The 15,853-nt window shown below is 43.2% G+C and overlaps 1 protein-coding gene across 1 annotated transcript in view; it reads right to left on the bottom strand.

Moving 5' to 3' along the window:
* The window catches only part of LOC114070620 (zinc finger protein 462-like), a gene marked incomplete at its 3' end in the record, with an annotated part of 49,715 nt that extends 34,552 nt beyond the window's left edge, over positions 1 to 15,163 (bottom strand). Inside the window, exons 1-4 of the mRNA XM_027908141.1 lie at positions 14,944 to 15,163; positions 9,017 to 14,460; positions 7,430 to 7,594; positions 5,960 to 6,063 (exon numbers count right to left, since the gene is read on the bottom strand). Of these exons, the coding sequence (XP_027763942.1) occupies positions 5,960 to 6,063; positions 7,430 to 7,594; positions 9,017 to 14,460; positions 14,944 to 15,163 (5,933 nt within the window). The remainder of the gene's footprint in view (positions 1 to 5,959; positions 6,064 to 7,429; positions 7,595 to 9,016; positions 14,461 to 14,943) is intronic.
* Positions 15,164 to 15,853: the final 690 nt, after the last annotated feature.

Raw genomic sequence — 15,853 nt, 5'->3', positions numbered from 1 at the left:
TCCCTCCCAGCAAGACCTGCTTAATGCACTCAACTTGTGTTGAGAAGAAACAATGGCAAGTTATGGTCATTGGTGACTCTCTCCTGAGCAGAATGGAGACACCCATTTACAGACTGGATCGTCTTTTCATGGAAGTTTGCTGCCTCCCTGGGGTCCAGATCAGGGATGTAACCAGACGACTGATGAGCTCAGTACAGCCTTCAGACTATTACCTACTCCTTCTCTTTCACATGGCTACTAATGACATTGCAACAAGAAGGTCAAGGTCAATCAAAAGAGATTTCAGGGCCCTGGGAAGAATGCTGAAAGATTCAGGAGAAGAGGTAGTGTTTCCCTCAATTCTCCCAGTAATGAGGAGAATCAATGGAAGAAACAGGCATGCCCAAAACATCGATATCTGGCTCCAGGATTGGTGCCTCCACTAGAACTTTGTTTTTTATAACCATGGGAGAGTCTGCAAGACACAAGGTATGCTGGGGCCTGATGGGATACATCTACCCCAATGGGGAAAATACTTCTTTGCTCATAAGCTGACAGGACAGATTGAGAGGACTTTAGAGGTGATGGGTGAAGGAGATACCATCAGGAGAGCTGAAAGTAAACCAAGGGTTGTCAATGCATTGCCTGAGGGTGGCAATGCTAGTGGGAACATTCATGTTCCTCCAGGGAGTACTGGAGTTTTAGAAGCATATCTGAAATGTTGACTTCCTCAAAGGCAGAGAGGTCCTGCACAGAGACCTTGACAAATGGGAGGGCTGGCAATCACCAACCATATGAAGTTTAACAAAGTGCCAGATTCTGCACTTGGAACAGGACATACCTGGATGTACGAGAGGAACAATTAGGGAGGGAGAGGTTGGAGAGCAGTTGTGGAAAAGGACCTAGAGGTCCGCATGAGGAGCAGCTGAGGTCACTTGATTTGTTCAGTCTAGAGAAGAGGAGACTAAGGGGAGACCTCATCGCAGTCTACAACTTCCGTATGAGGGGCAGTGGAGGGGCAGGTGCTGATCTCTTCTCTGTGGTGACTAGTGACAGAATCAGAGGGAACGGCATGAAGCTGTGTTGGGGGAGGGGTTAGATTGGATATTAGGAAAAGTCGACATGGAAAATGGCCAGTGTGATGCCCATCCACAAGAAGGGCCGGAAGGAGGATCCAGGGAACTACAGACCTGTCAGCCTGACTGCAGGAAGAATTTCTTCCCAGAAAGGGCTGTCCAGCATTGGAAGGGGTTGCCCAGGGAGGTAGTGGAATCACCATCCCTGGAGGTGTCCAAGGAACAACTGGAGGTGTCACTCAGTGCCCTGGTCTAGTTGACAAGGTGGGGATCAATCAAAGGTTGGACTTGATGATCTTGGAGGTCTTTTCCAACCTAAATGATTCTATGATTCTAATAGAGAAGGACTCATGGGAGATGTGATGGTAGGTGGTTGTCTTGGCCTCAGTGATCACAAAATGGTTGAGTTTAAAATTTTCAGTGTAATGAGAAAAAATGTCAGCAGAGTTGCTACGCTGGATTTCAAGAGTGCAAACTTGAAGCTATTCAGGGAGCTACTTAATCGTGTCCCCTGAGGATCTACTTTTGAGGGCTTGGGGGTTGTCAGTTTTTAAGCAACACCTTTTAAAAGCACAGGAGCAGGCAATCCCACTGTGTCAGAAGTCAAACAAGTTGGGCAGAAGACCAGCTTGGTTGAACAGGGAACTCATGAAACTCAATAGGAAAAGCAAATGCTATGATCTCTGGAAGCAAGGTCAGGCTTCACAGGAACATTATGGATCAGTGGTTTGTCTATGAAGGGAGAAGGCACCAAAAGCCAAAGCTCAACCAGAGTTGAAACTGGACAGTGTAGTGCCAGACAAAAAAGAAAGGTTTTTTTAAGAACATTAACAGCAAGAAGAGGTCTAAGGAAAATCATAGAATCATCTAATCAATTAGGTCAGAAAAGACCTCTAAAATAATCGAGTCCCACCATTAAACTAAAACTGCACTAACCCATGTCCCCAAGTGTCACATCTATATGACTTTTAAATCCCTCCAGGGATTTACCCTGGGCAGCCTGTGTCAGTGCTTGACAATCCTTTCTGGGAAGAAATTTTCCTTAATATCAAACCTGAACCTCTGCTGGCACAACTTAAGGCTGTTTCCTCTTGTCCTATTGCTTGTTACTATGGAGACAAGACCAACCCTGACCTCACCACAACCTCTTTTCAGGTAGTTGTAGAGAGCAATAAGTCCTCCCCTAAGCCTCTTTTACTCCAGGTTGAGGTCCCCCCAGGTCCCTCAGCCGGTCCTCATCAGACTTGTGCTCTAGACCCTTCAGCAGTCTTGGGATGCACTTCAGCACTTCAATGTCCTTGCAGTGAGGGGCCCCAGAACTGGACACAGGATTTGAGGTGCAGCCTCACCAGTGCCAAGTACAGGGGGACAATCACTTCCCTAGTCATAGAATCATAGAATGGGTTGGAAAGGACATTAAAAATCATCTAGTTCTACCACCCCATCATGGGCAGGGATGCCACCCTGATCAGAGACCCATTCAACCCGGCCTTGAATGCTTCCAGGGATAGGGCATCCACAACTTCTCTGCACAACCTCTGCCAGTGCCTCACCACCCTCACAGTAAAGAATTTCTTCCTAATATCTAATCTAAATCTCTCCTTTTAGTTTAAAACCATTACCCCTTGTCCTATCATTATCTGACCATGTAAAAAGTCCCTCTACCTCCTTGTATAAGCTCCCTTTAAATGCTGAAAGGCTGAAGTAAGGTCTCCCCAGAGTCTTCTCTTCTCCAGGCCGAACAACCCCAGCTGTCTCAGCCTTTCCTCATAGCAGAGGTGCAGCAGCCCTCTAAACATCTTGGTGGCCTCCTCTGCACACACTCCAACAGGTTGATGTCCTTCTTGTGCTGGGGTCCTCAGAGTTGGGCACAGCTGGTCTCACCAGAGTGGAGTAGAGGGCGATAATCCCCTCCCTCGACCTGCTGGTCACACTGCTTTTGATGCAGCCCAGGATGTGATTGACTTTCTGGGCTTCAAGTGCACTCTGTTGGCTCATGTCCAGCTTTTCGTTGACCAGAACACCCAAGTCCTTCTCCATAGGACTGCTCTCAATTAGTTCTTCTCCAAGTCTGTACTCATGTATGGCATTGCCCCAACCCAGCTGCAGCACCTTGCACTTGGACTTGTTGAACCTCATCAGGTTCTCATGGGCCCACTTCTTGAGCTTGTTCGGGTCCCTCTGGATGGCATCCTGTGCTTCAGGTGTGTCAACTGCACCACTCAGCTTCATACTATCTGCAAACTTGCTGAGGGTGTACTCAATCCCACTGTCTATGTCATTGATCAAGATATTAAAGAGCACCAGTCCCAAGACAGACCCCTGAGGGACACCACTAGTCACTGATCTCCATCCGAACATCGAGCTGTTGACCACAACTCTCTGGTCAGAGGACCACAAGTGTGGGAACAGTGGCTTTCCATTTGTGGACACTTAAATTGCGAGGGACCAACTGTATCAGTCGAATGTTCCCAAGTCCGTGGGGCCTGATGAGATTCATCCCAGAATACTGAAGGAGGTAGTGGATGTTATAGCAGGATCCACCTCAGTCATCTACCAAAGGTCTGTGGAGATTCAGGAGGTCTCCACTGATCGTAAGAGCAGCCCTGCAGAAAGGGATCTGGGGGTGCTGGTCAGCAGCAGGCTCAGTATGAGTCATCAGTGAGCCCTGGTAGCCAAGAGGGCAAAACACATCCTGGGGGGCATCAAACACAGCAGAACCAGCTGATCAAGACAGGTGATGATCCCACTGTATTTAGCATTGGCATGGCCTCACTTTGAATACTGTGTGCAGTTCTGGGCCTCACAATTTAAGAAGGATGTTAAGCTCCTTGAATTGCCCCCAGAGGAAGGCAACCAAGCTGGTCAAAGGGCTGGAAGGCATGTCCTGTGAGGAATGACTGAGAACTCTGAGTTTGTCTAGTTTGGAGAAAAGGAGGCTGAGGGGTGACCTCATGGCTCTTTACAGATTCCTCAGGAGGGGAAGTAGAGAGGGAGGTGCTGAGCTCTTCTCCCTGGGATCCAGTGATAGGATGCGTGGGAATGGTTCAAAGCTGTGCCAGGGGAGGTTCAGATTGACATTAGGAAACACTTCTTTACAAAGTGGGTGGTCAAACCCTAGAACAGACTTCCTGAAGACATGGTTGATGATCCAAGACTGTCAGTGTTTAATAGGCATTTGGACAATGCCCTTAACAGAATGCTTTAACTTTTTGTTAGCCCTGAATTGGTCAGGCAGTTGGACTGGATGATTGTTGTAGGTCCCTTCCAAGTGAAATTTCTATTCTATTCTACTCTACTCTATTCTATTCTATGTCTGGGGCTATGAGGAATGTTTGATGCTTCTCATTGAGGATGGAGCAGAGGAAAACTGTCTCCTTGCCTCAAGGAGGTGTGCGCTGGTTGAGGAGCTGTGTTACCATGTTAAAGGAGCTGCAGGAGGTCAGACATCTACACAGAATCAGAGATAATGAGGAAAAAGATTAACAGGATCTTTTCAGAGATCCTGCAGAGACAAGATCCCAAACTCTGAATTGTACTGAAGGAGGGGCAGCCAGTGTCTGTGTTTATCAGGTTGGGAAATGGAAACTACCAAGATGGCAGAGGCTGGAAGCTTGTGATATCTGGCACTGGGAGGATGGGTCCTGCTTCAACAGCAGAACTGCAACTACAGAATAGGTTCTATAATTATGCATCTGGTTGCAGATGAGGGGCTGGGAACTCTGTCCAATGAAACATCAGAGCTGGCTGCACCTGAAACATGCAGCAACAACAGGAGGAAGTGCTGAGTCATTGTAGTGGGAGACTCCATTCTGCAGGGGAGATGTCGACCTGACCTGCTGTTCAGGGAGGTTTACTGCTTACCAGCAGCTCAGATCCAGGATACTAATGAGAGATTTCCAAGGCCTCCCCAGACCTTGGACTATCCCCTCTTGTTCATCCACATAGGAGCTATGCTGTGATACTGACAGAAGTGCTGCTTTTCTAACACAAGACTTTGTAAATATTTCTCATACCATGCTTTCTTTCCCACATACTTTTAATTACAGAACAGTAGCAACTTTACCCAATTTAAGGGTGTCGCTGACAGAGCTATCAATGCCTATGTTAAACATGCACCTAGATCTCTCTTCTTTGAGGGGAAGGTGGGCAGATACAGGATGGGGGGATGGGACATTTCTCCCCCAGAAGCTGCAGAAAACATGTACATGTGTTTGTCAATCTAGGATGCCAGTAAAAAAAAAAAAAATCAATAAACCTCATTACTTTGTGGCAAGCCATGAATAAATATGATTAAAAGAATTCTAAAACTTCCTAACTGTAGGGAAAGAAATAAGTTATGAGGAACTTGATTATTTATTATGACCATGCATTTTTCAAGGGTCACATCAGTATAAGGGGTGATTTCTCAAGTGTACCACACTGATGTCAAGACTATGTTCATAGACTGAAATTGCATAACACAAATTAGAAATAAATAAATAATCTAAGATTGGTTTGTGATAACTGTTCAGCACATGAAATCTCAATCAAATAAAAGTCACGGTATTGGTTAAAAGTAAGGTAGTTCCATGGAAGGTTAGTGAAAATACTTTTTCCTCTTTATGGATTTTTTAATTTCATGCATTTGACAGGACTGCATAAGTGGTGGATATCTTTTGCTTGGTTTACATTTCCCCTACACACAACAAAAAGAGAACTCAAATTTGAGAAGACATAAAAATATGACTTTTTATAGTCACAGACAATGGTAAAAAGTTTTGGGGCATAGAAAATACCTAAATCCTGAGAAGAGAGAAAAACATGGCTTGAAATCAAATTGAGTGTGCTCTCCTTCAGCATCAAGCAATGTAAGAAATAGTCATGCTAGTCTTTGCTTCTGTTGAAAACAAACCATAACTTACTTGTGCCTGAAAGCAGAGACAAAGGAGCAATACTGGCAGCTGTATTTGTCTTCCCGGGTAAACATAGCCAAGGCCAAGTGACTCCTCTCATGAGATCTCAGACCCTGCATAGACATCAAAACCCGGTCACACTGGCTGCAGTGGTAGCCCCCAGGCCTGGTTTCATCTTCCAAGGATGCTCTGGATTCATCTTCTGTAAATTCCACAGGGTCTTTGGCTCCCTCAAAACCCTCCAAAGTTGTTCTTGAAGAATCTTCAGCTTCCTGCTAAAAAGCACATTCCCCCCCCAAAACCATCAGTTCTCTCTCCCTTCTGTCCTCAGTCTCTCATGAACTAATTTTAACATCTAGGTTTCCCACTCCATTCACTTTCTAAAGGTATACCTACCATATTCCACTAATAACTTTATATATAGAGTTCAGTCTTAAATTATATATATACATATGCATATACATTAAAAACAAATGACATCTCTTAGTCTCTTTCTTGTGTTAATTAGCATAGCACACATTTTACAGCAACATTAAATATGAAAAGCATATTTATATCATGTTTTTTGGATCTTGTATTTTAGTTTTTGTTCCATGCTGTTGAACAAGTAGTATCTACTTGCTCAAAAGATGGTATTGACCCCACATAAACTTTACTTGAGAAGCAGAGAAAGAACAGGAATAATTTGATAGAAGGGAAGCACCCCATTTTGTCAGTAGTATTGGATAAGCTAAAGGAAGGTCAGGGGAAGCTTTTAGGTACAACTGTTTAGACTCTGGCAGACTCAACAACTTTACACAGCACACAGTTGATGTCATGAAATAGGCATGCTTTAAGTCACATTCTGAGGACTGCATAATTTGCTGAGTACTCACTCACTGCTGCAAGAGAAGGAGAACTGCATAACCAGATCCTGCAACCTTACCGCACCTGAACTCCCCCTGCACAGTCTGTCCTCAAACATTCTAGGTGGTCTCCACTTCCATAGGGAGGAAACAGCAGCACATTTACAATTAACCACTCGAATTGGACCCCTGTCTCAGCTGGTTATTTGAATATATCTTTGCAGCACTATAATTTCACTTTTGCATATGGGTTGGGAAAAAAAGAAAAAGCAACAAAACAAAACCCACACTTTAGGGTCTAAGAAAGCAGAAAAGTAGCCCAGAAGAGCTGAGGGAGAAACTCGTGCTTATAAATCAAGTCTTTCAGTCATCTGTGATATCAATTCCTTTGTGTCATATAAGAAATGAGAATTAAATATTTTTTGTGCCCAAGATGGAGAGAAGAAGAAAGTCAAAACATTTTAAAGTAAATAAAATATGCTGCAGAAATATGAAGAATTAGATTACAATGTCATTCTTTACTGTTCAGAATGCCCAATCCAAAACCCATTTGTCTCCATGGGACCCCTCTATGGGCTTTCAGTTAGGCCTTAATATCAAACAAAAAAATACTGTCAGTTCACAGAATTCTCACCTTTACTGTATCTGACACAGAAGAAACATTTCCATACTGGACATGCTTACGGAGATGATTACAGATGGTTCGGAGCGTTGGATGAACTTCCACACAAAATTTACATTTGTAGCCTACTACTTTCCTCTCCTTAAGGTTTGAAGCATTTTCCAAGTGTCCAAAAGCCTATTGAAGCACATGAGTATTAATCAGTTCCGCTAATGTAATACTGAAACATGCTTTGAATATCTCACTTTTAGGAATATACTCAGACCAGGGAAATAGACTTTAGTGTACACGTGTATTGGGTCTGGTTGGCACAGAGTTAACTTTCCCCATAGCAGCCCTCACAGTGCTGGACTTTGCATTGGTAACTGGAAGGGTATTGAGAACACACCAGTGTTTTGACTACTGCTGAGCAGTACTGGCACAACATCAGTGCTGTCTCCCCAACATTCTCCCCCCTCACCCCCAAAGACCAGTAGACCGGGGATGGGCAAGATCTTGGGAGGAGATATAGCTGGGACAGGTGGCCCAAACTGACCAACGAGATATTCCATACCATATGACATCTGCTCAGATATAAAAGCTAAGAGAAAGGGGGGGAGGGAGGGGGCATTGGTTACGTGTTGTCTTCTTCAACAACCACTATGTGTGCTGAAACCCTGCTTCCCGAGAAGTGGCTGGACATCGCCTGCTGATGGGAAGTAGAGAATAAATCTTTTGTTTTCCTTTGCTTCTGCATGAAACCTTTGCTTTTGCTTTATTAACCTGCCTTTATCTTGACCTATGAGTTCTTTTCTATCTTTTTTTCCTCCCCCATGTCCTGATGAGGAGTGGGAGTGATAGAGTGGCTTGGTGGGCACCTGGTGTCTAGACAAGGTCAACCCACTACAATATCCTCTTGTGCAAAACTTCAACCTCAATTTGCACTGACTTCTATTAAAGTCCTTAAAATAGGTGGACAGGACATACACAGAAAAAACCTTGAGTCCCCTATAAGACCATTCATTTTAAACTTACAAGACCAAGTCATACTCTTTGATCATTCTCTTCCCCCATCCAATTGTGTTACTCCAGATGGGGAGAAGGGTACAGAAAAGAGTAGCAGAATTTGGTCTTCTGTTCACAGGAACGCCTGCCCAAAGCTTTAAGTTATTGGATAGATGCACTTAAACATCAGACTCTTTATCAGAAAATATACTGAGAAGGAAATTGCTGTATCAAGGTACATGGATGAGCAGTAGAAGGGATATTTGTTAAAAAATCTATGAGGAAACAAAGAGTAACCTTGCAAAAGATACAGATAGTCATCCATAAGGGTGGGAGGAAGGAAGATATGGGAAATCCTGAAGGAAACAATTGGAGGGAGCAAAGCTTCCCATGGAGCCTAGGAATAGGTGGAGAATTAAGGAAATTAAAACAGAATATGTAACCCATTGACATGCTGAATCACTCATTAACCTGTGTTCATTTGGCTGTTAAAGTTAACATGAAAGTAGGTATTAGTAATAAGGAGCCTCTTGAAATATAGAGGAACAGTTTTTGGTTTGTTTTTCACCCTGGGGAGAGGAAGCAGAGAAGGAGATCAGGCACACAAATCCTTACCCTCTCTTGTTTGAAATCCATAAAAGCACCATCTGCATATTTTTGCTTGCTCAAAAGCTGTTTCCTCCTCTCCTGACGTTTGGCACGCTTCTGGAATTCCTCATTGTGACTATTCAAGTGTGAGGTCAGCTCTGCCGTGCTATGCAATTTAGTATCACAGTGCTTGCACTGGTAGACAGAATTATGAGAGTGAGTGCCACTTCCCAGTATGATAAAGTCTCTCTTCAAATCCTTGCTGTGGTGATCAGTATAATGCATGCACAGCAACTCTGCTGTGCTGAAGGACAGCTTGAAACATTTTATGCATCTGAAGGGAAGCCACTCAGTTTCCTGAGCCTTGGTCTCCACCTCAAAGTTATTCCTTTCCTCAACTGGAGTTGACTTGTCATCAGCATACACAGCAGTGAAGTAGCCCCCCAGCTTGCTTGCATGCTGCTTCTTGGGGAAAACACCGGGGTGACGCTTCATGTAGTGGGACACAATACCTTTCTTGTTAAAAGATTGAAAGGAACAAAGTGAGCACTTCTTCTTTTCCACAACCCTTCTCAGCTCCTCACTTTGAGGTGTGTCATCCTTGGGAGGAGATGGAATGATCACTTTATTGGGTTTGTCACTTACTGTCCTGGAGGCTGCTAAACAATGAGTGTAGTAAGCATCAATGTCATGTCTTTTCTGGTAGTGTGCTGCAAGCCCTTTACGGATAGGGTTGGTGTAGGAACACAAAGTGCACTTGAAAAGGTTGTTCTTGCCTTCCGGTTGTGCCCGAACATTATTATGTTTGATGCGGTAGTGCCTGGCTATCCCCTTTCGTGTAGAACAGAAGTATTTGCAGAGCTGACACCGGAACACTGTGTGAGACACTAAGTGAGAATTGGAGAAATGAGGTGCTGGGATAGAGATTTTTCCAACATTATCAGCAGCAATTTCTGGGGAGGCCTTGATTTCAGTCACCATGTCTGGCTCCACTGTGGCAGACACCTTTGGTGGTGACTTAACAAAAACATCAAATTCAGGTTGATCATGATATTTCTCATAGTGAATTTTGAGCTTCTCCATTGTGCCATGGGTGCAAGGGCAGAGTTTGCACTGATAAGCACCATAGCCTTGCTTGAAAATCCTACACGTCTCTTCTGTGTCATTCTGGGCAATGTGATTAGACTGTTCCACATCATTCACAAAGTCTTCAGCAGTGACTTTTACTGATGGGTGCCGTTTCTGGTAATGTGTGAGGACACCATGAATACGTGTGTTAATGTATGGGCAATGTCTGCACTTGTACACAGCCCCTGGATTCATGTCTGTGTCCTGTGCAAAGTCAGCAGCCTTCACTTTCATGCCAGGATGCTTTTTGCCATAATGTGTCAGGAGTCCATGCAAGTTATTGTACTCCGACTGACAAACTGTACACTGATATGGAGTAGAGATGGAAGGGTTTGCAGAAGTCAACTGAATAGTTTTTTCCTGGGAAAGGCTGAGGTCCTCCCCATCCCGCTCCATCTGTGATAGTACCTGGTTTTCAGAATTAATCCTGGCCCTAACTTCATCAAGTCGTGCGCCAATTTTCTCAGCAGCATCTTTCTCCTTAATGATATCCAACAATACAGATTCATCCTCATTCATAGTCCAAGGGTGAAAAGCCTGGTAATGATTAGTAATACCCCAAATGGAAGATGCTTCAAAAATGCAGTCTCTGCATTTATAACTCTTTGTCTCTGTTGGCATCACTAGGGTAGAAGGGGAAGGATCTAGACCTACCCAGAGTTTCGTTGCCATATATGTATAGTCAACATAATGTTCAGGATGTCTTCTTTGATAATGCACAAACAAACCACTGGGTTCTGTATGTGAGTAAATACACCATTCACAGTGATAACCAGCTTCTATCAAACCATCCAAAAATGCCCATCTCAGAATGGATGTGACCGTGGCCTTCAGATTGGGGTGGTCTTTCTTAATATGCTTCCTCAATGCATAGAAATAAGGTGATGTGTAGCTGCACTGCCTGCATTTGAGGGCTCTCAGCTTTGTCTTGTCCTGTTCAGTGCTGGAGGTGTGAGCAGGCAGGCTGCCAGATGATTTCTTCTGGTTACGATCACAAAGGCTTCTAATGGTGGCTGTGTGCTGCCTAATCACATCTGCATTTGCTTTGAAATCACGATGCTTCTTTTGATAATGAATGAGAATGCCTTTCACAGTCCGGTTTCCATAATTGCAGTGCTGGCAGAAGAACATTTCATTCTCAGGGGTATTTGCAGAGCTTTCAGAACTGCCCTGGTTTAACTGCTGCATTGACACTGGCATTTTCTGAATCCCAGGTGGCAGCTCACCAGCCTTCATCATTGCTGCAGTAGGGGGTGCCTGCCTGATGTACTTGGCAGTGACCTTTATTTCTGGGTGTCTTTTCTGGTAGTGAACAAGCACTCCCACAACTGAACGGTTGCTGTATGAACAGTGTTTGCAATAATAGAGTTCAGGAGCAAGGTCTGGGAGCAGTTGTGGAGAAGGTAGAGGTTGAGAAGCCAAGTTGGACAGTTTTGAGGAGACAAACACTCCCATTTCAAAAGACATTTGAGCCAGGGCAGAGCCCCTGTCAACAGATGCTATACGCATGGTCTTCTGAATTCTGAAATATGATGCTTTTTCTTCAGGGTGTTTTTTCTGGTAATGCACCAGAACTGAATGCATGTTAGGGCTTGCAAATGAGCACACATCACAGTCATAAACAATCACAGAACTGACCAAAGGTGCCTTCTGGTTTTCATATTCAGGACTAAAAGTCTTTGTGGCACTTCTCTTAAAACTTGCTGGCACAATAGTCTCATGAGCCACAGAGGTGGAGGTTACCATAGTTTTTGGAGCAGAATTTAAGATCTCTCTCAGTGTCTGAGACTCTGTGTTTAGCCTCTCTTGCTGCGCAACAACATAGCTTGAAAATATCATTGCATTGTTAATTTTCACTGTTGGATGCATTCTTTGGTAATGTGGCATCAGGCTTCTAACATTGGGGCTAGTGTAAGAACAGAAGTGACAGTGGTAGATCAGATCAGAGTGATTGGAGTTCAATACGTTAATAGCTTCAGGGTGATGCTCTTTGTAGTGTTGCTGCAGGTCTTCAAAGTTCATATAGTCATTATAGCACTCGAGACATCTGTATACTGCACTGTGATCATTTGGATCCAAGATATACCTAAAACTGAATTTTATGTAGGGGTGCATCCGTTGGTAGTGGGTGCTAACGCTCCTGGCAGATTTGTTGCTAAAATCACAGTGTTTACAGTAGTAATGCCTGCCAGAATCATTAATCTCCACATTTTTGTTGTTCTGATCAGGGTCATTCATATTTGGCTGTCTTCCCAGAACAGAGGTATTACGGCTCTGTTGATCTTTCATGTTAATGGAAGAAAAATAATCTTCCTCATCTTCAGATAAAGTGAGCTCAATCTCTGCTCCATTGGTGGAATTATAATCATGATGCATGTTTATGACGTTTGCATCCTTCTGGGAATCATTTGTTTCTCTCCCCCACATTTGCTGGGGTGCATAAGAACTAGAAACCTCCATCATTGGTTTTGTTTGTTCTTCTTCTCTGTCTAATTCTACTTCTATCTCCACCTCCTCTTCCTGCTCTTCCTCATAATCCTCTACATTAATCACAGCATCTTCTTGCTGCTTGTTTTGGTTTATTTTGTTCTGCAGGTTGCTTGCTATTTCATCAATTCTAGTTCTTTTCTTCACTGGTGAGAGATCCAAAGGACAGTCATTTGACACCTTCCGAGTGACCTTAGCAACAAAGTTATTTTTAGATGAGAGACCAAGAATTGAGGTCTGGCTTTTCTTCACTGTGCTGACAGAGGTAAGAGCATCTGCCTCACTCTCTTGAGGCATGTTGGATGGCAGTCCATCATATTTTGGTAAGTTGTCACAAAATGAGTGTTTATGCTGCTGATGAACTCTGAGGCCTTTCAAAGTAGTGGTAGAATAGTTACACATTGTGCACTTATGAGGATGCTGTAAATGGGGTTGAGGCAACTGCTGCTGTTGCTGCTGCTGCACTGTTTCCATCATCCCAGCTGACTTCCTTCCATTTATAGTTCCACTTTCGGAAGAAACCATGTTGTCATTCGAAGAGGAGACAATGTTTTCACTCTGAGAATTCACAGCGTCCCAGTCTGATGTTGTATGTGCGTGACATTGCCTATGAACTCCAAACTTTAACAAACTCTTACAGGTAAAAGGACACTCATTGCATTTGTATACAGTTGTCTTCCCAGACAGGTGGATATTCTCAATATGACGGGAGATGCTTCGGCGGTGCATTGTGAGGAAAGGACAAAAAGGACATTGGAACTTGTTCATGTATCTTCTAAAGGGAATTCCCTTCGTTTCCAACAGTTTGTTGCCATTAGATCCCATCAGTTGCTCTGCAGATATTCCTGAAGTCTGGTTGTCCACTGAGTTCAAACCATTCTCACTGTCCACTTCATTTAGCTCTTTGTCTGAGCTGGAATCATTTAGCATACTACTTGTTTCCAAGTCAGCAGAGGAATTTGTCATGTCAACAACTCCATAGTGGGATCTGTCAGGCAAATGGACCATGCCGAAGTTGTGAGATAATTTAGACTTCATTTGAGGATAAGACACAGAATAAAACTTATAGGATATAGAAGAGTTGGGCCTGATAAGAGAATTGCCCATAGAGCTTCTGAAGTTTGAGACATCAGCATTCAACATATCACATCCTGTCATATTCATAGAGATATAAGTAGAGTTTGGGGAGGCATTCTGGGCTCTCTTACTCTGCATATCAGGCACACTACTTCTGTCTTGTTCCTGCCTCAAACTTGACAGTATTTTCACCATGCTGCCGTGCTTCTTCATCATATGGTCACACCAGTGCTCCCTTTGAGGTGTCTGGTAACTGCACCATTCACAGCAAAAGTTGCCTCTGGACTTTGTTAAAGGTTTGACCATGGACTCCAAAATGCTCCTTTCTACCATCTCCTCAGGCAATTCCTTGCAGGGTTCCTGCACTGGCACAGAGGCAGATGTCAATTCAGATACAGCAGAGGCAGCAGTAGGAGTTAAACTCTCCTTCAGATTTTTTTTGTGATACATTTTCTGGTGCTTAATAATCCTTGTGCGCCTTGGTGATTTGTAGTTGCAGAACTGGCAAGAGAAAACTTTGCCAAATCCCTCGTGCATCATGATGTTGTAATTTAAGGATCCAGCAGTGTGTGACCCTACTGAGCTTCCCCCAACTTGTGTTCCATGAACCTTGCAAGTGTGCTCTATGAGGAGGTTTTTAGATCGGAAGTAACGCACACAGAATTTGCACTGGAAAAACTTGTTGGTTGGTTTAGAATTTGGAGCCATATGTTGACCATAAAAACTTTGGCTCTGGCTATAATAACTTCCAGTTCCCATCTGAATTGTTGTATTTTGCCCTAAAATAAGAATTTAAAGGTAAATATGTAAATAAGTAAAATAAGACAGTTTTCCCCCATCTACCCATATAAATACACACATATCTTGAACACATTAATCACACCAGAATTTCCCTCATTTATTTATGATTAGACCTGTGCATATGAGGATGGTCAGAAAACTAACAGATGGTACATCATTTGGGATAGACAATTCCCAAAGAAAGCATCTTGAAATAAAAAGGTACACTAATAAAGTTCTAAACTCTTCTAGAGCTGGTGTAAAGAAATTAAAGTAGCAATATGATAAAGCATGTGGAAAATAGTAAGATGACAAATCCACACGTTTGCATTTACAGAAAAAATATATCTGCTGCTAAACATCATCCACTTCACTACTATAGTGATAAAGGTAACATTTTTAAAAAACACATACCAATTAAAATGCACTGAAATAAGTGAGATGTGTAAAACGTGAGATAGGGGCTTGGGGTTGAGGTTTACCTGCTGTTTCATTTGCAGTTGTAAATTCATCCTTTACAAAAGAAAATTCTATCTCAGTCTGGTTGCTAGCATTCATGGAGCCAGACCTCAGTTCGCTAAGGTTTTCCTCAGAGACATCTGTTGGCTGCAGAAAAGCAGTATGAACATCCTGAATGTGAGTTTTTAGGTCTTCATAGGATGTAGCTTTGAAATCACAGCCATCACATTGCAGAACCTCCATGGTTCAGGAACTATCTTCTACATTAGAAAATTCTGCAAGAAAACAAGGAAAGGAGAAGAAAAGAGGCAGGGATTTGTTTTGGTTTGTTTTACCCTGTTTACTTGGGTTTCTGAGGGGTTTTTTGTTTGTTTTTACAGAAATGTCATTCAGTGAATTCTGGAAATATAGCTTCCTATCACTCTTCTCCTGGTTTCAGCTAGGATACAGTTAATTTCTTCTCAATAGTTGACTCAACGTCTCAAGTCTCAATGACTCAAAGTCTCAACGACTCAAAGTCTCAACGACTCAAAGTCTCAATGACTTCATGATTCCCAGAAATTCGATAATTACTGCAGTCTAAAACTCAACATTTAAGAGGCATCAAAGCAATTTTGAGTCAAAGAAAGACCTATCTAGGTAACTTGCAGGTTGCCATTATCAATGCTATAGTCAACCTTCTGACAAATGACTACTGTTCTGTTGGCGGAGGAGCTCAAGGTGAACAAACGCACGCAAACCAATATGGTTTAAGCAAATGTTCCACTTAAGTTACATAACCTAGGCTCTTAAATACCCTCAGAGCCCTGCAGCATGTGAACACCTTCAAACCATTGGTTAAATGTTGTAAATCACAAGGCAAACATGTATCTCTAACCCCCTTACCATTGGGTACGGGCCGTTGTGCATGAGGCATGAAATCATTGTCTTTCA

Source organism: Empidonax traillii, unplaced genomic scaffold (assembly GCF_003031625.1).
Source record: "Empidonax traillii isolate 1590-97213 ecotype Southwest subspecies unplaced genomic scaffold, ASM303162v1 scaffold1623:size81467, whole genome shotgun sequence".
Lineage (NCBI taxonomy): Eukaryota > Metazoa > Chordata > Aves > Passeriformes > Tyrannidae > Empidonax > Empidonax traillii.
The sequence above is the reverse complement of the archived record's forward strand: the minus strand, read 5'-3'. Positions and strand labels throughout refer to the sequence as shown.